This window comes from Asparagus officinalis, chromosome 1 (genome assembly GCF_001876935.1).
Source record: "Asparagus officinalis chromosome 1, Aspof.V1, whole genome shotgun sequence".
Classification (NCBI taxonomy): domain Eukaryota; kingdom Viridiplantae; phylum Streptophyta; class Magnoliopsida; order Asparagales; family Asparagaceae; genus Asparagus; species Asparagus officinalis.
In genome coordinates, this window is record NC_033794.1 from 116,232,516 (window position 1) to 116,255,993 (window position 23,478).

At 33.2% G+C, this 23,478-nt stretch overlaps 1 protein-coding gene across 1 annotated transcript in view; it reads right to left on the reverse strand.

The window, feature by feature from the left end:
* LOC109839989 (ribonuclease 3-like protein 2) overlaps nucleotides 1-23,478 on the reverse strand; it is a gene marked incomplete at its 5' end in the record, with an annotated part of 37,586 nt that overhangs the window by 12,991 nt on the left and 1,117 nt on the right. Inside the window, one exon of the mRNA XM_020408466.1 lies at nucleotides 22,598-23,118. Coding sequence (XP_020264055.1) covers nucleotides 22,598-23,118 — 521 coding nt within the window. The remainder of the gene's footprint in view (nucleotides 1-22,597; nucleotides 23,119-23,478) is intronic.

Consider the following 23,478-nt stretch of genomic DNA (forward strand, 5'->3'; position numbering starts at 1 on the left):
ACTGCTTCCTCAGTAGCTCCTTAAACTTGTTCCTCGACATCGTTTTCTTCTCCTGTTTGCAGTAGAATTTTCACCACGTCAATGCGTGTCCGGATAGCTTCAATGTTGCAAAAACAATCTTCTCCTTTGACAAATAGCCATAAAGAGTGAAATAGATCTTCATACGCTCAATCCAATCATCAAGCCTCTCGACTTCAACACTCCCATCATAAACAGAAATCTCTACTCTGAAATCAATCTTCAGATTCTGGTAAGGACCTTTACTCTCTTGATGTGGAGCAGTCTTGACGGTATCAATCTCCTCATCGGAATCTGAACTTTCACTCTCTCCACCGGACTCTTCGGATTTCTTCATAGACTTCAAAGAAGATTCGCCCTTTTTGTTCCCTCCATGGATGAGATCGACGAGTTGTGTGAGAGTCGACCCGATTGTTTCGATCTGTTTCTCCAACGCATCGAGCCTTGTTGAATTGTCACTTTTTGTCATCTTGTTCTTTCTTTATTTCTGGACTTCTTCTAAAGAGACAAGAATCTCGTCTAGCTTCTTGTATTGTGATCGAGTAAGGACCATACACATGATTGCCCCTTCACAGGATCTGATTTTGCTCTAATACCAACTTGATACGAGTCGTCGTGCGAGGATCTTTGATTGTGGAATTATCAAAGGTGGGGTTGAGAAGAAAAACACTAAAGACACAAAACAATTCAATTGACAAAGGAAAATACATTCTCTAGATTATGAAAAATTAAAAGATTACAAAATCTCTCCCTCACAATCTCACTAGAGTAAAGAACAAACCTCTATTCTCAAAACTCACAAATTTCTGCTTAGGGAATCCCCAAACAATAGGGTTTTAATATATACAAAACCCTAAAATCCAAACCTGGCAGGAACCTGGAAATTCGGCCCAAATCGCTACCAGTCGACTGATGGATTTCATTAGTCGACTGATCACGCACAGTCGCAGACGTGCACGACTCCATTAGTCGACTGATGAGCTCATCAGTCGACTGATTTGTGATCGGTCGACTGATTTGTGATCGGTCGACTGATTTGTGATCGGTCGACTCAGCAGAAACTTTTTGATAATTGGAGCGGTTTTCGTCAGTCGACTGATCGAACCCGTCAGTCGACTGATGGGCTGAAAATCTGATTCTTTGCCCTTTTCGCTTCACGCTCCAACTCACGTTTCGTCGTGTCGCTTCACGTCTCTATTCTCAAGCTACCATGAGAATCATCTATTTTTAAGCTCCCATGAGGATCGCTAAGCTCCCGAAGCAGAGAGAAGATACACCCGTATCAATCATGATGGGATCTCATTATTAATTAACAAGGCTATAAAACCGCGTAAATTTGAGAACATTGTGATTAATATTAATAAATAAGTTTTAATTATGATAAATATCATTTAATGATAGATAAGTATGGTAGTAATTGATTTGAGATCAACTAAGTGTATATATGAGAGTATACAAGTGTTAAACGTGCACAAAACGCGTGGAAACATGCACAAATCAAATGACTCAGTCAGACCTCTGGTCGGTCGACCGATGGCAAACCATCAGTCGACCGATAGGCACCTATCAATCGACTGATGGAAACCCATCAGTCGATCGACGGGCAGTTTTCAAGTTTGACTGGGTTTCTCTTTTCGGGTCTATTGTTTGGAATCGGGTTTGTTCGTACATATATATGTATATTTCACGAATTCTCCCTCTTTTCTTACTCATATATAAGTCCTAACAGCCTCTCTCAAAACCCTAACCCTAAATTATAAGTTTGGCAAATCTTCGTGAAGCGGACACCGAGAGGAGAGCGAGATTTCCGACGTTTGGTGACGAGGGATCGAGTCTTGCTTGCCTCTGTGGGATTTGCACGTGGTGAAAGGCAAGATCATCTTCCTCCAAACCTCTCCTTAGTTAAAAATTAAGTCTTTATGTGATAACTGTGGTTAATCTTGTGTTCAGGGCTAATATGATGTATTAAAGTTTAGTTTATGATGTTTAATCTTAAACCAATGCCAAGAACAATAGTATAAATCTGTAATTGTTGAGTTTAGATGATCATGATCATTAGAGTTGTTTTTAACTTGTTAATTACGTTTTAATTTGGTTTAAATATTCTAATTAATCAAACTAAACAAGAGTTTTCTTAATTAGAATATTGAACCCTAGGTTTGTGAATCTACATGATTTATCTTATTTAAATGAATCTCTTGTTAAGTATTCATGAGTTAAAAATCAATTTTCATCAGTTATATTAATAAAAACCCGAGTTTTGAGGAAAAATAAACAAAAAACCACAACCTGTAGTTTCGGTCTAGTCGGTCAACCGACCATGAGTGTTAGTCGACCGACGAGGTGCTTTCTGTCTTGTGCGTGTTGCCAATCAGTCGACCGAAGCTCTATGTCGATCGACTGATCAGGCCCTGGTTATGAACTCTTGCTTTTTTTTGTTGGTTTGATTTACGAGCGTGAAGTGCAAGTCGTACGTTGATACATACGCATGTTTTGAGGAGTACACAAACTGAGTGAGTACATATGAATCCCTCGTTTAGAGTAGTCAAATAAATTGCATCGTTATGAGTGACGATTATTACAGTTTACTATAGTCACGGATGCTTGGGTGGGGATTAGTCGGTACCCGCAATGAGACTGAGGATGGACTACACTCTAGGTGCATTAGTCAGTATACCGCAATGAGACCGCGATGGACTTCACTCCGTAATGCATCGTTGTTTTCGCACGAGTGTGCGCAGAGATCGATGAACCTATATCTTTGTTTCCGTATAGTTATGCGCAGAGGTCGATATACCTATTTGTCGATCTACACGATGGTACGATGAGTTGAATAATTTCAATGAATAATGATTTTATGAATTTGTTGATAACCTGAGTCGCAGGCGATTATTGAGTTTTATTTGATATAAATCATTGTGGAGGTGCTTCACATCATGGGTATACAGAATTGTGTATTGGTATTTATTTCATCTACTAAGGGTAGTGTGAGGAGTCGAATGATATTTATGGAGTTGTTTGATATGACACATTTCTGTATTACTTTCCTTTATTATTTTCTTTCGTCGAATGATATTTATGGAGTTGTTTGATATGACACATTTCTGTATTACTTTCCTTTATTATTTTCTTTCTTAGTCGGAATTTATATCTAGAAATTGATATGACACATTTCTGTATTACTTTCCTTTATTATTTTCTTTCTTAGTCGGAATTTATATCTAGAAATTCACAACTTGAGACACATGGTATATACATGAGGTTTTCCTTATTTGGATTATTTCGCTCGACGTACAAGTCTAGTGTTGTTAGTTTCTAAATATAAATCTCGAATAGTATATGACAAATGATTTAGGTAGACTATGCACTTATAGATAGAACATCCATTATACTTAGTAGCCCTTTCCCTGGGGGATGGAGATGATCTTGCTAGCGCTCTGACGCTGTTGATTTTCCTTCTTTTCAGGCAACGGATCAGAGTTTTGGAGGACTGCAGGTTGACGGTCTTTCAGCATAGTCGTCGTCGTATATTTATAGTAGTTTCTGCTCAACAGTTATTTAGTAATGATTTTAGTCGATTACTAGACCTGTATTTCATTTTGAGAGTTGAGAGCCTATGTACTTTTTAATTGACTCCTGTAGTTGAGACTTGATTATCTCTGACGTTGATCATTTATTTCTTATGTTCTATTTTTTTGTTTTCATTTCTTTTATATCTGCTTGTACCTACACTATTTTATTTATTTCCACTAGAGAGAGATTATTGTGATGGTGAAATGTGTTATTGCACAGTGTTGAATTATGCCAGGTTTAACATCCTTGGGTTCACCTTGGACTGCAGCCTTGTGTGAAACCAGCGACGTCACAAAGGCTTAGTACATTATTTTTTTTGTAGGACGTTCAAGACAGGCAAAGGACCCATGTGAGTCCTCAGCGGAATGAATGTTATACAATTTAAGTACAAAGGAAAAAGTAAGGTTGATCAATGGTGTGGTTGGTAAGGAAAAACTCCAGTAGCTTAATTTGGTACGTGGATATATAATAGATAAAGATGGAGAATGATGGCTTTAAAAACAGTGTGTGCGTATGGGTTATTAATATGATTTTTGTTTGTGTGGTTTTCTTCGTTCATTTTCAAGATATCTGTAGTTCTATACTCTATTTTGGATATGTGGAAGAGTTTAGGTGTTAAAAAAATTAGATTATCTAATCCGGTTAAAGTAGGATTATATAAGTTAAGCTCATACATGAAATTTGAAATTTATTTTAACTAACACTCATGTGTAAATATTACGATTGGCATTAAGATCTAAGATATGTGTGATATTCTCTTTGATTTTTATATAAACGGTATTTATTTAAATAATAATAATACAAATAAACTTTGTGACCTAAAAAAAAGATCAAACATACAATATAAGTACTTGCTTTAAAATAATCTAATCTAATCAAATACGAAGAAAATAGATGAAATGATGTAAAAATTGTTGTAATTTCATAATTCATAATTTTTAAACAATCAAATCTAATCTAATAAGAAGAAAATAACAAAGGCACATATTTGTTGAAGAAGATGAAAGTGCTCTAAAAATTGTTATAATTTCTTATCTGAAAAAAAGATAAAACATACCATATAATTACTTGCTTTAAAATAATCAAATCTAATCTAATAGGAAGAAAATAAATGAAAGTGTTGTGAAAATTATTAATATTTTTTGATATGAAAAAAATCAAATATACAATATAATTAATTGCTTTAAAATAATCTAATCTAATCTAATAAGAAGAAATATACAATATAATTAATTGCTTTAAAATAATCTAATCTAATCTAATAAGAAGAAAATAACAAAGGCAAATATATGTAGAAGGAGATGAAAGTGCTATGAAAATTGTTGTAGTTTCTTGGCTTATAAATATTGGTATGTGATGTTGCATATGAGAGGATAACAATTGTAAATAGAGTTCTATTTAAATAATAATAGTATAATTAAACTTTGAAACTAATTATGCAGTACTGTGAACTACTTGAATCTTAGTTGGTGAGAGATCGTCACGTGTCCTCATATCGTAGTCGTTTGTTTTAATTTTTCTTTTTTATAATTTTCAGAACGATTTTCTCTTTAATTTGTTTAGTGGATTTTGCAAATACATCATCCACATTATGTACATTTGTAGGTCTGCGTTGTTTCGGAGTTCGACCTCTGGGGCAGACATTATTTGTATCACTAATTTGTTTGGTTTTTCCATATACGCCATTCATCTTGTATACATTTGTAAATTTGGTATTTAATAATTTCATTTAAGTTTACATTTCAATTTAAACTATATTCTTATCTTCATACTATGTATACCCAATAAGAATTCATTAATTTATCAACTTAATCTTACTTAATGGATTAATTTGAATTTCAAAGGCATTTTTGTCTACCAAAAGATTTTTCTGAACTCGTACTTTAAAGATAAGTATATATGATATCAGCTTTTAACTACCATTTTCAGATCAGACACCCAGCTCCATGAATTCTGAAGCAATTAGCTCTTGTATTGAGTTTTGTTGATGTAAAACCCCGTGAATTTGAAAATATTACGGTAAATAATATTAAATGAGTTTTATAATCGTTGATATTGTTCTGAGATGAATGAACATGATTGTAATCGATTTGAAATCGATTAAGTACATATAAATATATATACGTGTATAAATGTGTATGAACATGAGAAACAGTCGGCTGAAAACATCTCGGGTCGGTCGACCTACCCTAGCAATCAGTCGACCGATGGACACTGGTTGGTCGACTGATTATTGGCATCGGTCGACCGATAGGTGCACAGTTTGGGTTTTCGGGTCGGGTCAATTTGAGTATGTTTGAACACATGTATATATATTTTATAAACCCGATTTTTTTCCTCTTTTCTTCTGTAATTCTCACGTTGATCAGCAGTCACCCTCCTCTGAAAACCCTAATTCATCAGTTTGAGTCTTTGGAGAGGTTTGAGAAGCAAAAAAAACCAAGAGGAAGGCAAGGTCGGCGGTTTCTGTGAGGGAGGATCGAGTTATTTGCGTGTGGGAGTTCAGCACAAAATTTTTGAGGCGAGTTTCATCTCCTCCAATCTTATCCCTGTTTTCTTGGTTTTTATTGGATTTTAAAACCTATTTTATGTGAAAAGATCACCCCTTTTATCTGTATGACGTAAAGATTTAATCTTTTTGAGTTAAAAAGTTTCACATATTTCTTTGATTTGGGTTTAAGTTTTGAAGTAAAGCTAACATGAGATTTTGCTAAATTGATTTGTTTTCATGAGGAATTTACAAACATAATCATGTTAGGGTTTTTGAGATCCCCTCAAATTTATATTTGTGTTTTCATGTAGTAGAGAATAAACCCTGAGTACCTTAAATCAAGTTTTACACAAGAGATTCTTTGAAATATTTTGATTTTTGATGAATTTTCGACCGAAACCAACTTCCCTCAAAATTGAGAATTTAGCTCTGGTCGGTCGACTGATCATGATGATCGGTCAACCGAATTGCTTGCAGGAAGTTGGGAAATTTCCTCTGGTCGGTCAACCGAACACAGGCATCGGTCGACCAATCAAAGATAGTTTGTGTGTGCATGTTATGCGCGTCCGGTCAGACGACCGATGGGACATGTTGGTCGACTGATATGGGTTGTTTTGCATATGATGATTTCCACGTGCGTTTGATCGCCACCACGAAATACGAGTTGCGCGCCGATACACGTACATGACCAAGAGAGCACGTACTGGGTTGAGCACGCACGAGCGTTTAGAGGTGCATAGTTTAATATTTGAGCTTGTCATGATAGAGAGTATCGTTTATTTCATTTTACGGTAGTTTTGGATGCTTGAGTGGGTTAGTTGATGTACCGCAATGAGAACGCGGATTGACTACACTCAGAGTGCGTTAGTTAGTATACTACAATGAGACCACAGTGGACTACACTCTGTAATGCATCATTGTGTTCCGGATTTGACCGATATGCCTATACTTCGCAGGGTATTCAAGTAAGGTAGTGAACTGCAAAATATTACGACGAGCCACTGAATATTATGAGCACCAATACTCCATACCATTTTCTTTGTAGGGAATCATACAAAATTATAGTTTTGCTCCTATGTTACCTACCTCGAGGGTAGAGTATAAGGCTATGGTTTGTTATGTACTACGTATCCTCGACGAGATCTTTTACCGGATATTTATTTTTGTTCCCGCGCCAATTACCTGAGGGAAATATGAGTTGTTATGATACGATTTGTTATGGATGAGGCTTGGTAATGTATTGTTCTTTGTTAATTATTTTATTCATAGGATTTTGAAGTTGATATTTAGCGATCCACAATTTGAGATACATGATATATATATATGAGGGTTTCCTTGTTTGAATTATTTCGCTCGACGTACTGATTCTCGTGTTGTGGGTTTCTAAATATTAATTCCTCTTAGTTCAGGATGTAGGATTTATATATCTATATACGCTATAACTTGTATTTTTATACACCTAACCCCCTTCCCCTGGGGGCGGTGGAAATGTTCTCGTTAGCGCTTTGACGCTCGTTTCCATCTTTTCAGGTAGCGAGTCAGGGGTTCGAAGTCGCAGGTTGACGGAAACTCAGCTTAATTCGTCGTCATTTATTAGTAGATAGTTAGTAGACGCTTCACAGTGGATATTTTATTGTTTTCAGTCTTTTAGAGTTGTATTTCTTTTTGAAGCTGAGTGCCTATATACTTTTCAGTTGACTCTTTTGTATTAGAGATTCATTATCTTTATTTCGGTTTATTGGATGCACTTCTTTTCTTTTGTTGAAACATAATTATAAATGTTATTGGATCTTTTCTCTATATTATGTTCTTTGTATTGTCATCTTTACTATATCTGTTTGTACCCTCACTTCTTGTATTTAATTCTACTAGAGAGATATTACTATGATGGTGAAACATGTTAACAGTATTGGGTGCATGACAGGTTTGACATCCTTGAGTTCACCTTGGACTGCAGCCTTGTGTGAAACCAAGGGCGTCATAATTGAGTCGTTAGGGAAAGCATAAAGCAGAGCAAAGCATAAAGCGCTACATAGCCTCTATGGGGCTTAAGTGGCCTTAAGCAGAAAAATACGCTAATCCTTTTTTATTTCTTATTTTCAAATATGGGCAAAGTTCTAAAAAATAAGAAAACATAAAAAATTTGAAATTTATAAAGCAAGCAAAATTAGTGGGAAAAATTATACAAATGCATATGTAATGTTTATAGTAAGCATGAAATAGATATATAACAATAGTTTGATTCAATCATGCAATATTAACAAAATATTACACATTTTGTAATGTGATAAACTAACATGTAGTGGACTATATTCATCAAATAGTACAAAAGGTAATACCTTAACATAAACTATCAAATATGGAAGCTTTTGGCAAAGATGTTTATGGCCCTTTTGCCACTTTTTATAAAACCGCCCTTAGATTGTAAATAAAGGCAGTAAGGAAAGGTTCATCATATGTCTTACCAAATAGAGTCAGGCAGCCATTTGCTTCGGTGCATTCAGATTTCAGATGTATGGGGTCTATGTCTAGTTAATTCAAAATTTAGTGTTAATGAATTTGCAACCTTTGTGGACAACATTTCTCGAGCCTTTTGGATTTTTCTTACGAAATCATAATCTGAAACATTTCAAAAAGCTTTTGTTTAGAGATACAAAACTAGTATGATCATTCTATAAAATTTTTGAGATCTGATAATGCCAAGGAGCACCTTGGTATTAGCGCCACTCAAAATCCCATCTCTCTAATGTTACCCGAGTACTTCTATTTGGAAGCCGTACTCGTAACGAATAGCCGAATACGTACCCATACCCAAACTTTTTGGACACTTCTTGAATATATGCACACGTTTGTTCTTGCTTATACTCAATTATATATCACATGTTTTAATTTAAAACACTCATACGCTTCTTGGATGTATATTCTACACATCACATCTATTTCTAATATATTGATCTTATGTAAATGGAAAAAATGATATTAATTTTATGTAAATTATTAATTTTAAGACATAAATAAATATAACATACATATTTATAGTCGTGTCCTTGGACCCTACTTTTTACAAATTTGTCATGCCCCGTACCCATATCCTTACCAGCACTCAACCGTACCCATGCAACTAAAACCCAGCTTCAGTTCCCATGGTCCATGAAGTTAAAGCAAATATAAAGAGAAAATACTACTTCATGAGTCTAGGGTTGGGGTTTATAAAACCTTGCTCAACCTATTAGGAGGGGGTGGAAATAAACCAAATAATTAACAAATAATTCGCTAACTGCTTGTTAAGTAATCGATTATATTCGATTCAGCAGTTAATTTATCAATAAATGAATAATTTATAATATTTTGTTCATAAAAAATAGAGTTTAACCAAATATATATTTAATTCATTTGACCATTAACTATTCGTTTATACTTTGCATTTTAATTATTTGTTTAATTAATTGCAAATACAATTAATCCTACATTTTTATTTCAAATTCGATCCTACACAAATTAAGAAGCAAATAAAGAAGTTATTGTGCATGACGCAGGCACAGCAAAGACCTCTATCCTAAAATAAACGGGGTCAATCTAATGTCTAGACCAATTAAGCTCTCACTTTACATTTGAGTTAGTCTACATCTTCTATCTCATCATCTCACGTGCGTTTGCATCAACTCCGAATTCCATCGCTACACTTCTCCCCCTCGCATGCACTTTTTCTATAGTCATAATCTTAAATGTACTTTTTCTCTCGCCACTTTATGTGTAATGTATAGGGGTTTCTACAACACTCGTCGACGCTTATCTCTAATTCTCTCTCTCTCTCTCTCTCTCTCTAAGGGCCTGTTTGGGTGAACAAAAGTAGCTATCAAGTAGCTGAAGTAAACAAAGTAGAAACTACTTTTGTTACTTCCAAGCAAAAAAGTATGTTTATTTCACTAGAAAAGCTATTCTTAGTACTTCCTTAAATGCTGATGTGATGCCTATTTGTCACCATCTGATTTAACATTCAAATCAAATTCAAATACAAATGTTAACCTCTCAATATGAACCGAATTCGAAGTTGAATAGTGCATTGTTTAATATGATTACATTCGTTTTCACCCCTACTTGCGGGTACATGAGTATAAAATTATAACCGAAAACAAGTTTTATCAATTTTAGCCCAGACCTGTTTGCTTGCCTTGCCCGCACACTATCTTGTCCATCCATAACCCCACATGTAAAAAATGGGCTTTAAATGGTCAGGTTTTATGGCAACAGAAAATAAATGGGTCTTATTAGGATGGCTTATACTCACCCATTTGGCCATTTATATAGGTGTTATTTCAAGAAAGAGCTCTCGCACAGACTTGAAAATGAACTAACATAAACAAATGAAAATTTGATCAATCCGCAAATAAATTTCAAACTGAACTGAAAAATGCAAATACCTCCAAAAAATCTAGAACCTACGCAAAACAACCTAAAACCCCAAAAACTATGGAAAACACCTTCCAAAATTTGAAAATCATAAACAGAAGAGGCTGAAAGCGTTGGAACTTACAAACAACTTTTGAAAAAATAAAAAATGAAAAATTTAGCAATTCTAAAAAGAACATATTTTTTTGTAATTTACAAAAAAACTCTTAAAATTTCAAAATCCCCAAGTACAATTGGATTTTTTAAGGGGCACATTTGTCATTTTATATTGTTTCTTTGTTAGTTGTTTCAAATTTTATAGAGCGTTTTTTGTAAGAATCAAAATTTTCAGCGAGCTTGTTTAATTTCTTATTTTTAAGAGTTTCTTGGTAATTTTTTCCAAATTTTAGGATGTTTTTTAAACTTTTCGGACATTAACAAACAAATAATATAAAACCACGTTAAAGGCAGAAATTTACAAACAAGCGATGGAACAATTTAAAATTACAAACCACACCTTAAAATTAAAAATTACAAAATAGCCCTTCGAAATTTTCAAAATTTATAAACAAAATCCAAAAAATATTCAAATTTACCAAAACAGCGCCTACATATGTCTGAAATTTGGAAAAAAAACATCCTTACAAACAGGCCACTGAAGATCCGAAGTTACAATCATCTCGTAAATAGAAAATTACATACAATCCCTTTAACAACTCTAAAAGTATAAAAAACACCCCCAAATAACTTCAAAATTATAGAAAAACTCGCTCAAAATTCAAAATGTACAAATCACGCATAAAATTTGAAAAATTATAAACAAACTCATAAGAATTTTGAAATTTACGAAAATCACCATAAAAATTTAAAACCAAGAAAAATACCCTTAATTTTTCAAACTTGACACAGAAAATCATGAAATTGCCAACAGCCTCAAAAGAATTTTGAACTTTACATAAAACACCATGTGTTGTAGATTTCAAAGATTTTTAGAGCGCTTGTAATTTTCAGAATTCGATGTGCTGCTTGTAAGTTTTTAAGTTTTGTAGATGATTTTGTAAATTTGAATGTTTTTGGTGTTTATTGTAAATTTAGGACTATTCGTGGAGGCTATTTAAAGTTTTCTATTTTTTAAAGGGTTGTTTGTAATTTTTGGATTACTAACAGCCTAATTATAAATTTTAAGTATTTTAGGCTAAATTTTAAATGCCCTAAAGTTTCTCTAGCCTTGCATATGAATGCCCCACAGCCCCAAAATCCCAGCCAACGCTAACTTTTCTCTATGTATCCAAGAATATCTATGTTGGTACTAAATTGTAACTTTTAGAAACTGTAGGATATTTAAGTGAGGTTATTTACAAATCGATGACATTATATTGAGTGTGGATGAACAAGAGGGCACCAATGTGCAACATTAGGTAAATAAAAGGGCACAATGTGCAACATTTAGAAACACTGGAGCATTTATTTACAACATTTAAATCTTTTGGAGCATTTAAGTGCACGATTTTAAAATAGAGGGTATTAAAGTGCAAGTTAGGTGAAACTATAGGGCATTTAATTACAACTTAGCCAAATTTTTAGGGTTGTTTTAATCCAACATGATTAAATGGATATGGTTAAACGAACCAAGCAAAGTTATCATAACCTTTTATCCTAACCCTGCACTTGTTAAAAGTTTACCCTCATATAGAGTTAATCTTTAACATTAGTTAAAATTACAAAAAGCCCACTAAAAATCTTAAACATACAAGCAGTCCCCTCCCGAAAAACCTAAAATTACAAATAGCCCCCTTCAACACTTGAAATTAAAAAAACTCACCAGAAAATTAGAAAATTACAAAAAAACCCATGAATTCAAAATTTACGAATAACCCCTAATATTTCAAAACTTGTGGAAAACATCTAAAAATCCCACAAGTTATAAAGAGCCCTTGAGATAATTGAATTACAAAAAATACAATGAAAATTTTCAAAAAATTACAAAAAACACTGAACAATTTCAAATTGACAAAAAGCCACCAAAACTTAGAAGTGTTACGAACAATAACCTAAATATCCGAAGATTATAATCATCCCGTGTAATTAAAAATTTAAACAACCACTGGAACAATACTAAAATTACAAAAACAACTCTTTTAATAATTCAAAAATTACAAGAAACATCCTAAAAACTTAAAAACTTACATAAAACAAACTCGAAATTCCAAAACTAACAAACAACCCTTGAAAATTCTAAATTTACAAAAAAGACCCTAAAAGTTAAAAAAATTATAAAAAAGATACTAAAAATTAAAATTTACAAAACGTGCCCTAAAAATTTTCAATATATCCAAAAAAAACCTCAGAAAATTGAAACCCACAAAATAGTGAAACACACATTGAAAACCATGAATACCTCCTTGAACATTTTTAAATTTATAAAAAAAGGAACTAAAAATTACAAAAAAATTAGGATGACTTATGTAATATGCAGAATTTTAGGGGTTGTGTAAGTTTTGAAAATTTTGGGATGTTTTTCGTAATATTCAAATTTGATGTGGTGTGTTTTGTATTTTTTGAAACTTTCAATGTGTTTTCTAAAAATTTCACGTGAATTTTGGTAATGTTCAGGTTTTTGGGGTGAGTTTTGTGACTTTTAAACCTTCTAGAGTTTTTTGTAAATTTCGTTGAGGGTGTTTTTTGAAATTTTCTAAACATTCAGTGGGTGTTTGTAAGTTTTGAAATATTCATGGTGTTGTAAGTTTTGAATTTTTCAAGGTGTTTTTGTAATATTGAATTTTTTGGGTGTTTTTTATAATTTCAGAATTGTTCAAGGGTTGTTTGTAATCTTTTATTGAGTTATTCACAAACAGAGCCCTGTTGTATCACCTAATTGCAATACACTAGCTGTCGTTCTAATTTAGCGATGAGTGAATTTTTTTATTCTTAAATCATTAAAAAAGTTTTGAGATGGATAGACACCCTACAGTTCTGTTGGTGAGAATAAACTTCCAATTGCTATTTTTTAAAAGTTTACTACGAGTTTGTATTCATACTTTGGCTAATACCACAGGAGGTCTATTCGCAAAAATAGAACTACAGCGATCTATTTCCTACTGGATAATACTAAGGGGCCATGTTTGCAATTGACCCTTTTCTATTTTAACGAGGGATGGTCATTATTTTATGTGGTATTTGCAATTTTTAAAGTTTTTAGGGGATTATTTGTAACCCAACATGCTTAAATGGACTAAGCCTAAAGTTTTCACTCTTTTTAACCTTTTCACTCACTTGTTAAAGGTTTATCCTCACATAAAGGTAAAATTTAGGCTTAATTACAGAAAACCCCTACGAATTTTTGGGGAGTCACAATACACCCCCGCCCCGCTAGTTTTTTATTAGACTAACCCCTTGCCCCCTAACTTTAGGAGTTATTCTGTGAACTGTTTTATTTCATTAAATCTTACTTGAATATTTATCTTTTAATCCATAAAATTGTGTCAAGACCCCAAAAGTAATAATTTCATGTGTTGCAACCCCTTCATCTTTTTTCCATGTGCAGCAACTCTTAAATTGGAGATCAATGTGCTGGAGCACTTCTTTGGCAATTATTTCCCGCCAACTAAGCATAGAAAGAGAATAAAAAATAAAAATCTCAAAATACCCTTATCTCTTCCATTTTTTCTCTAAATCTAATGGTCATAGCTTCTCATTCCTCCTCTTTTCTAACTCATCTCCTTCTCTCCTCCTCTTCCTCCTTTTTCTCTCAGACACCGACATCCCCCTCCGCCACCACCAAACTCCAGCCATATTGTTGATCTGTGGTATATATTACATAGAAAAAACTCAATATTATTCGTTTTTTCTCTCACTAATTTTTCTCGCTCTCTTTCTTCCCCCAAAAGCAAAATAAGCCCAAATTTGGTTGGCAATGGCAATGGCGAAACCCTTGAATTCGTCAAAATTCTCGCCAGAGGATCCATCAAATAACATATCGGTCTCCGACACTGAAGACGAAGAACGAGGCGGAGGAGACGGTGTTGGAGGAGGACGACGAGGAGATCATATGTTAAGTCTAATGAAATTTGTAATTTCTGTTTGAACATCGTGGAAAGATGAAAATTTAAAACAGGCTAAATATGATTTTTTTGATACTTTTTTATGTTAAGTTCAAATCCAATGTGAAACATTAACTCTAATGAGTTGGAAGTGAAGTCCAAGGGCTTATATGCTAAGTCTATCGGGTTGAATAATAAATCCAATGGATTGTATGTTAAGTCTATTAGGTTGAATAATAAGTCTAATTTGTTGAATATTAAGTATAATGGATTATATGTTAAATCCAATTCGACTCATGTTAAGTCCAATTCGGCTCATGTTAAGTCTAATTCAGTTGATGTTAAGTCTAATTTGGTTCATGTTAAGTCCAATTCGGTTCATGTTAAGTCTAATTTAAATCATGTTAAGTCCAATTCAGCTCATGTTAAGTCCAATTTGATTCATGTTAAATCCAATTCGGTTCATGTTACGTCCAATTTAAATCATGTTAAAAATCTAATTCAACTTGTTTTAAATCTAATTTAAATCATATTATGTCTAATTTAACTTGTTTTAAGTCTAAAAACAAGTTGAATTAGACTTAACATGAATCATGCTAAGTCTAATTCAACTTGTTTTAATTCTAATTTCATATTAAGTCCAATTTGATTCATGTTAAGTTAAATTTAGTTCATGTTAAGTCTAATTCGGTTCATGTTAAGTTTAGTTTAATTCTTTTTAAGTCTAATTTAAATCATGTTATGCCTATTTCAACTTGTTTTAAGTCTAAAAACAAGTTGAATTAGACTTAACATGAATCATGTTAATTCTATTTTAACTTATTTTAAGTTTAATTTCATGTTAAGTCTAATTTGATTCATGTTAAGTCTAATTTAATTCCTTTTAAATCTAATTTCAATCATGTTAAATTCCTTTTAAGTCTATTTTAAATGATGTTATGTCTAATTCAACTTGTTTTAAGTCAAATTTCATGTTAAGTCTAATTTAATTCATGTTAAGTCTAATTTAATTCCTTTTAAGTCTAAATTAAATCATGTTATGTCTAATTCAACTTGTTTCAAGTCTAATTAAATTGGACTTAAAATGAAATTACATTTAAAATAAGTTGAATTAGACTTAACATGATTTAAATTAGATTTAAAAGGAATTTAGCATAATTAAAATTAGACTTAAAATGAATTAAATTAGACTTAACATGAATCAAATTGGACTTAACATGAAATTAGACTTAAAATAAGTTAAAATAGACTTAACCTAATTCACGTTAGGCCGAATTCAACTTGTTTTTAGACTTAAAACAAGTTGAATTAGCTATAACATAATTTAAATTAGACTTAAAATGAATTAAATTTGACTTGACATGAATCAAACTGAACTTAACATGAATCAAATTGAACTTAATATGAAATTGACTTAAAACAAGTTGAATTAGACATAACATGATTTAAATTAGACTTAAAAAGAATTAAATTAGACTTAACATGAATTAAATTGGACTTAACATGAATCTAGACTTAAAATAATTCGAATTAGACTTAACATGGTTCATGTTAAGCCTAATTTAACTTTTTTTTAGACTTAAAATAAGTTAAATTAAATTAGTATGATTTAAATTGGACTTAAAATGAATTAAATGAGACTTAAAATGAATTAAATTAGATTTAACATGAACCAAACTGGACTTAACACGAACCAAATTGGACTTAACACTAATCAAATTGGACTTAACACAAATCAAATTGGACTTAACATGAATTAAATTAGACTTAACTAAAAATTAGACTTAAAATAAGTTGAATTAGACTAAACATGAATTATATTAAGTCTAATTTAACTTATTTTAAGACTTAAACTAAGTTGAATTAGACTTAACATGATTCATGTTAAGTCTAAAAATAAGTTAAATTATACTTAACATGGAACATGATAAGTCTAATTCAAATTATTTTAAGTCTAATTTTATGTTAAGTTAACTTATTTTAAGTTTAATTTCATGTTAAGTCTAATTTGATTCATGTTAAGTCTAATTTAATTCCTTTTAAATCTAATTTCAATCATGTTAAATTCCTTTTAAGTCTATTTTAAATGATGTTATGTCTAATTCAACTTGTTTTAAGTCAAATTTCATGTTAAGTCTAATTTAATTCATGTTAAGTCTAATTTAATTCCTTTTAAGTCTAAATTAAATCATGTTATGTCTAATTCAACTTGTTTCAAGTCTAATTAAATTGGACTTAAAATGAAATTACATTTAAAATAAGTTGAATTAGACTTAACATGATTTAAATTAGATTTAAAAGGAATTTAGCATAATTAAAATTAGACTTAAAATGAATTAAATTAGACTTAACATGAATCAAATTGGACTTAACATGAAATTAGACTTAAAATAAGTTAAAATAGACTTAACCTAATTCACGTTAGGCCGAATTCAACTTGTTTTTAGACTTAAAACAAGTTGAATTAGCTATAACATAATTTAAATTAGACTTAAAATGAATTAAATTTGACTTGACATGAATCAAACTGAACTTAACATGAATCAAATTGAACTTAATATGAAATTGACTTAAAACAAGTTGAATTAGACATAACATGATTTAAATTAGACTTAAAAAGAATTAAATTAGACTTAACATGAATTAAATTGGACTTAACATAAAATTAGACTTAAAACAAGTTGAATTAAACTTAACATGATTTAAATTGGACTTAACATGAACCGAATTAGACATAACGTGAACCAAATTGGACTTAACATGAACCGAATTGGATAAAATATGATTTAAATTGGACTTAACATGAACTGAATTGGATTTAACATGAACCGAATTGGATTTAACATGAAATTAGACTTAAAATAAGTTAAAATAGACTTAACATGATTCATGTTAAGCCTAATTCAACTTATTTTTAGACTTAACATAAGTTGAGTTAGACATAACATGATTTAATTAGACTTAAAATGAATTAAATTAGACTTAACATGAATCAAATTGGACTTAATATGAAATTAGACTTAAAACAATTTGAATTAGACATAATATGGTTTAAATTAGACTTAAAAGGAATTAAATTAGACTTAACATGATTTAAATTGGACTTAACATGAAATTAGACTTAAAATTGAATTAGACTTAACATGATTTAAATTGGACTTAACATGAACCGAATTATACTTAATATGAACCAAATTAGACTTAACATAAACCGAATTAGACTTAACATGATTTAAATTGGACTTAATATGAACCGGATTGGACTTAACATGAACCGGATTGGACTTAACATGAGTCAGATTGGACTTAACATGAATCAAATTGGACTTAACATATAATCCATTACACTTAATATTCAATAAATTAATTTTTATTATTCAACCCAATAGGCTTAACATACAATCATTTGAACTTATTATTCAACCCAATAGACTTAGTATGCAAGCCCTTGGACTTCACTTTCAACTCATTAGACTTAATGTTTCACCTTGGATTTAAACTTAACATAAAAAATCATCAAAAAATCATATTTAGCCGGCATTTCTTTAAATTTTCATCTTTTCACGATGTTCAAACAAAAATTATGAATTTCATTAGACTTAACACACGAGCTCCTCGTCGTCCTCCTCCAATACCATCTCCTCCGCCTCGTTCTTCGCCTTCAGTGTCAGAGACAGATATATTGTTTGACGGATCCTCCGATGAGAACTTCGACGAATTCGAGGGCTTCACCATCCTCCAACACCATCTCCTCCGCCTCGTTCTTCGCCTTTAATGTCGGAGACTGATATATTGTTTGACGGATCTTCCGACGAGAACTTTGATGAATTCAAGGGCTTCGCCATTGGCACTGCCATTGCCGACTAAATTTGGACTTGTTTTGCTTTTGGGGGGAAAAGAAAGAGAGCGGGAGAAATTAGTGGGAGAAAAAAAAGAATCATATTGAGTTTTTTCTATGTAATATATACCTCCGGATCAACAATATGGCTGGAGCGTGCACCTAAGTTCGGTGGTGGCGAAGGGAGATGTCGATGTCTGAGAAAAAAAGGAGGAAAAGGGGGAGAGAAGGAAGGAGATGTGTTAGAGAAGAGGAAGAATGAGAAGCCATGGCCATTAGATTTGGAGAGAAAAGAATGGAAGAGATGAGGGCATTTTAGGATTTTTTTATTTGTTATTCTCTCTATGCTTAGTTGTTAAGGAATAATTACTAAAGAAGGGCTGCAGCACATAGATCTCCAATTTAAGGGCTGCAGCACATGAAGTTATTACTTTTTGGGTCTTGACACAATTTTTCCTTAACTCTAACGTGTCACTAGCAAGCATAGGACAAAAATGAAAATGAAAAATTCCTTCTTAGTCCCAAAAAAATACCCTTTTATTAAGAAAGAATAGGTAATTTTTTGGGGGGGACTAAGGAATCAATTTCATCTTTTTTGGCACAAACTTGGCACATGAGATGTTAGAACTGATGTTAATTTGGAGATTAAATGAGAAATTTTATGTGAACTTAGTGAAATAAAACAGTTCATGGGGGTTATGTGCACAACTCCTAAAGTTCAACGGGGTTTACTGTAATAAAAAAAGTTAATGGGGTTTATTGCAACCCCCTAAAAGCTCATGGGGGTTTTAGGGGGTTTTCTATAATTAACCCTAAATTTCAATCTTAGTGAAATTTTAGTAGCATACCAAACATGAACACAAAGAAGTTCATTAGGATAAAGTTCAACCTTAGTGAAATTTCTGTAGTATACCATCCCCACCCACTTGTTTAACATCCATACCCTCAACCCTCACCACGACTTTAGAGTGAGTTATTTGTGAGGGAGAGTAGCGAGGGTCTGAGGGCCTGCTAGAGGTCTAGGGTGAAACATGATGGTGCAGGTTATAATGTATATGATATTTTTTATCTTTAATTTTATCATACTTACTGAAACCATGAAACTACTAAACCATCATAGTCGCAACAAAAATATGAAACAATTTCACATGGGTTGGATGGGTTCTTCTCTTTCAATACCCCATTTTATCTCCTTTTGCCCTAATTGCTCTCTTTACCAACTAGTTTTTACTTCCTGAACTAGTTGGGGATGAGACCATAAAGAATATAAATGAGAGTGTTTTTAACCCCCACCCACCCCCAACCCCAAAAAAAAAACTCAATCGTTACCTATGAAGCAAGACGAGCACATCTCAATAACAGGGCATTGCTTGCACCTAACAAATGTCAAGCAGTTTAATAGGACTCACTATTATCTCATATTCATAAAATTTGCCCCAAAAACACCACGCACACATACATTCTTCCATAATACCAATAGTTCACCATCCAAACACAGTTAATATAAGAAATATGAATCATAACTATACAGCTGTGTGAAAATATGTTTTAACGAAGTGAACTTCACACCAATCACAAGTAGTTATCACATGCAAACCTAGATAATTCTTTCATTTTGTAGTCCACCTACTGGGATCATACGTCTTTATAAAATGGAAACTTGTGATCTAGTAAGATCGTTATAGGCCAAGACAATTTTCGATGGAATTGTTACAACATTAACTCTTATCTCTAATCATATATCCCAAGGTGGAGTAATTTCGACCAACTTCTGATATTAATTTAGCCTTAATTGGGCACTTGACTTTATGCAAGACACAGACCAAATATTCAAATTTATCACTACAAAATGATATATATAATAAGGATTGAAGTAGCAAGTAACTGAAAAACAGATGCGCTGAAAATATGACTGTGTATGAACTATGAGATTTAATTATTATTAAAAAAGAAAGATATAAAAGAGGGACACCAATGCCAAGGCACCAACTTGAACACTTTCTTATATCCAGTACTTTTAATTTATTTAATTGAAAATAAAAGAAAATTAAGGGCAGAGATAATTTTAATTAATAAAGAAGAAAAAATTAAAAATCTAACTTCTTCGATGAGAGTCACCGGCAAATAATTGGCGGTGAAGAGACAAGACAGGAGGCAAACAAAGATCTAGGTTTTTAACCGAACAGTGATTCACGTGAGAAAAAGGGGGATGGGAGGTGGCTTGATATAGAAATTGTAAAGAATGGTTTGGGTTCATTGGGTTTAGGTTTGTATTTTGAATTTTTTTCGAAAAAAAAGCTTAAACCCAATAAACTAAACCAATCTCGACAATTTCTCTCCCAAGCCAGCCATGATTCTCTCATGTGAATCTCAAAGCCCCATCTACCCATTAAAAAACCTAGCTGTCACCACATGTCTCCTCTCTTCATCATCAATTAATTGCCAACGACTCCCTCTTGCCATCTCCAATGAGTCTAATAGTCATTTCCGACAAATATAAATATTCATTGTTGTCGCCAATTAAGAGAACCATCAAAGCAAAGTGCCTGCCTAGGCGCCCAAGTGGCAGAGCCCAGGCCAAATCGTGGAGGCCTGGGGGCAGTGTCCACAAAGCAAGTGTCTAGTGGAGACCCATGCCGCCTTATAGAATAATGAAGGACATTATATGACAAGGTATTGACAATTGACATAACAATGTTGGAAGCTTTAAATGCTAGAGTCGCTGTAGAGGAGCGGGAGAAGCAGGGGCCCTGAGGACGATTTTGAATAAGAAGCGCCATTCTGCAAGGCGCCCACCATTGGTTGGATATGGGGGGGGGGGGGGGGGCGGGGGGCAGATGTTAGCGCGCTGCGCCTGGCCTTCACAGGGACTACCGGTGTTCTCGAACCGAACCAGAGTTTCGTAGCTGATCTATACTCTGAACTCAAAACCCGCACGACTCACAAGGCATCCATGAAAATGCATAAATCCAGATAAATACTGTGATTTTCCGGAAAACTACGAGAATTGTATAATATAGAATCGAAAGAAGTAAATAGAAGTAAGCAAAGAACTAGACATGAGCGGTATAGTGTTGTATATATTAGGTTAGCGTTAGATACTATATATATTATATATGTTATAATTACTATATGGGTACTAGTGAAGGGTTATATCTTAGTTAGGCCTATGATATATTCTATCTATCAGTAATGTGTAGGTTCTTTATGTACTAGTACTGTACGTCTAAAGTGAGTAGTGTAGCTATAGGGTTAATACGCGTATATAGTATTGATATTAGGCTACTGATATATTAGTACCTAGCGGTGTTATCAAATAGCATATGGTGAGGTAGTGTAGCTGAGGGGGTCTATAGTAGATGAGTATGATAGTAATATACCAATGGCTTATTGGTAGGTCATATATATTGCAGGTTGAGGAATACGCGTAAGTACAAGTGAAGCACATTGTAGCATGAACCTAAAGAGACTGAAACATCATTTGCTACATGCATCTGCATAATGCAATGTTTAGAAAGCGCTAAGTGCTTCTAAGGCCGAACATAGCGCCTTGGCCCTTGGTGGGTGCCTAAGGGGCATGTAGGCATTTTTGGAGCACGGAGAAAGGAAATTCTTTTTTCAGAGATTAAAAATTTTCTATCCCCAACATTTTATCTGAGATGAACTTAGATCAAGTTCTATCTGATCTATTTTAATCTGACCCATTCTGTTCACCTGTTGATATGCTTAAGCGGGCAATAAAACCTTTCTGATACAGTGAGTCCACATAAGCAGCCCATGTTCGTCTAGGTGCTCTCAAGAATTAAGCGGGTAGTCTAGGAACTGCTTAGGCCTAGGCAGGGGTCGGTACCTCTTGTTAAAAAAATGGTGTAATGGCTTGCGGATAATTGTGTCATCAAATTAATTGAAAAGGAAAACATTCATATGCAACGATAGTAATTAATTACCATATGTAATAATTTACCATATAATATATCACACATTAAATCTTTTACTTTACATCTTTCTTTTTTTCATTTCCAAAGAGGAAGCTTAACACGTCTCCCATGGTTCATTAACATGAGATTAATGAAACAAACATATAATTAGCTAGAGGTTAAGCGTTCGATTCCAAGCTTTTATGAAAACTAGCTAATGCAACTCAAGTAAAACAACTATCAACCACAAATATAGAAATCCAAAAAAGAAAAAAAACAAGAGTCAATGCAATAATTGTGAAAACCTTGAGAACTAACTGACAAATATTACCTGTAAACCGGCTTTGGCCAGTGCTTCTTGCTGCACATCTCATTCAGCTTATGTTTCGCAGTATTGCTCTCTTCCCCTCCAATGTCCATATCTACATGTTCACCCTTCAAATCACCCAACTTTTGAATTGCATCCCTCGCAGCATTGAGCTTTGCAATGTTCTGATGCTCCGAATATCCAATCCCAATCAACTCTCCGTCCACAAACACATTTGTGACATTCACATTTCCCTTCTTCCAGTTCTTGAAATTGAGTGCCTTCCCCTTCTTCTGGCAGTATTCATACAAAGTTGTTACAGGCTGCTCGTCCAGATTCTCTGCTGTAATAATTGGCTCCAGTAACCCTCTAAAGACCATCCACATCTTCTCCAGGTTCAAGTTACAGTCCACATAAACAGCTGCTGCAATGCTCTCGACAATGTCAGCCAAAACCTTGGGTGCCTTTATCGTGCTCCCACCATAGGGCTGCCCATACATCTCCCCCTCACCCTCTCTCTCCACTATGCGCGTAAACTCCTCCACCTGAAAGACAAAACATAGCATTGTTATACTTCTCATTGTGCAGATCCGTTTTCTATTAGATAAACAATAATACTAGCATAAGCTAAAACAATATGTTTGTTTCCAGCGCTAAAGACTGCAAGTGACAAATTGGTGCATGGGAACATTGAAATGCATCTTGTCATTCATTATCATGTCTTTTCGAGCAAAGTCATTTAAACAGTGAAAAAGAACATAAACAAAACGTATCATAGCAGAATGACCCTTCTACTTCTCGTTATACACATTAGTTTATTATAAATAAGTACATACTATCAAAGCAGTTGTTCTCATTAGGTCTATTAGAATTATGCTATCTTTTTTCCTAATAACCATCCGTAG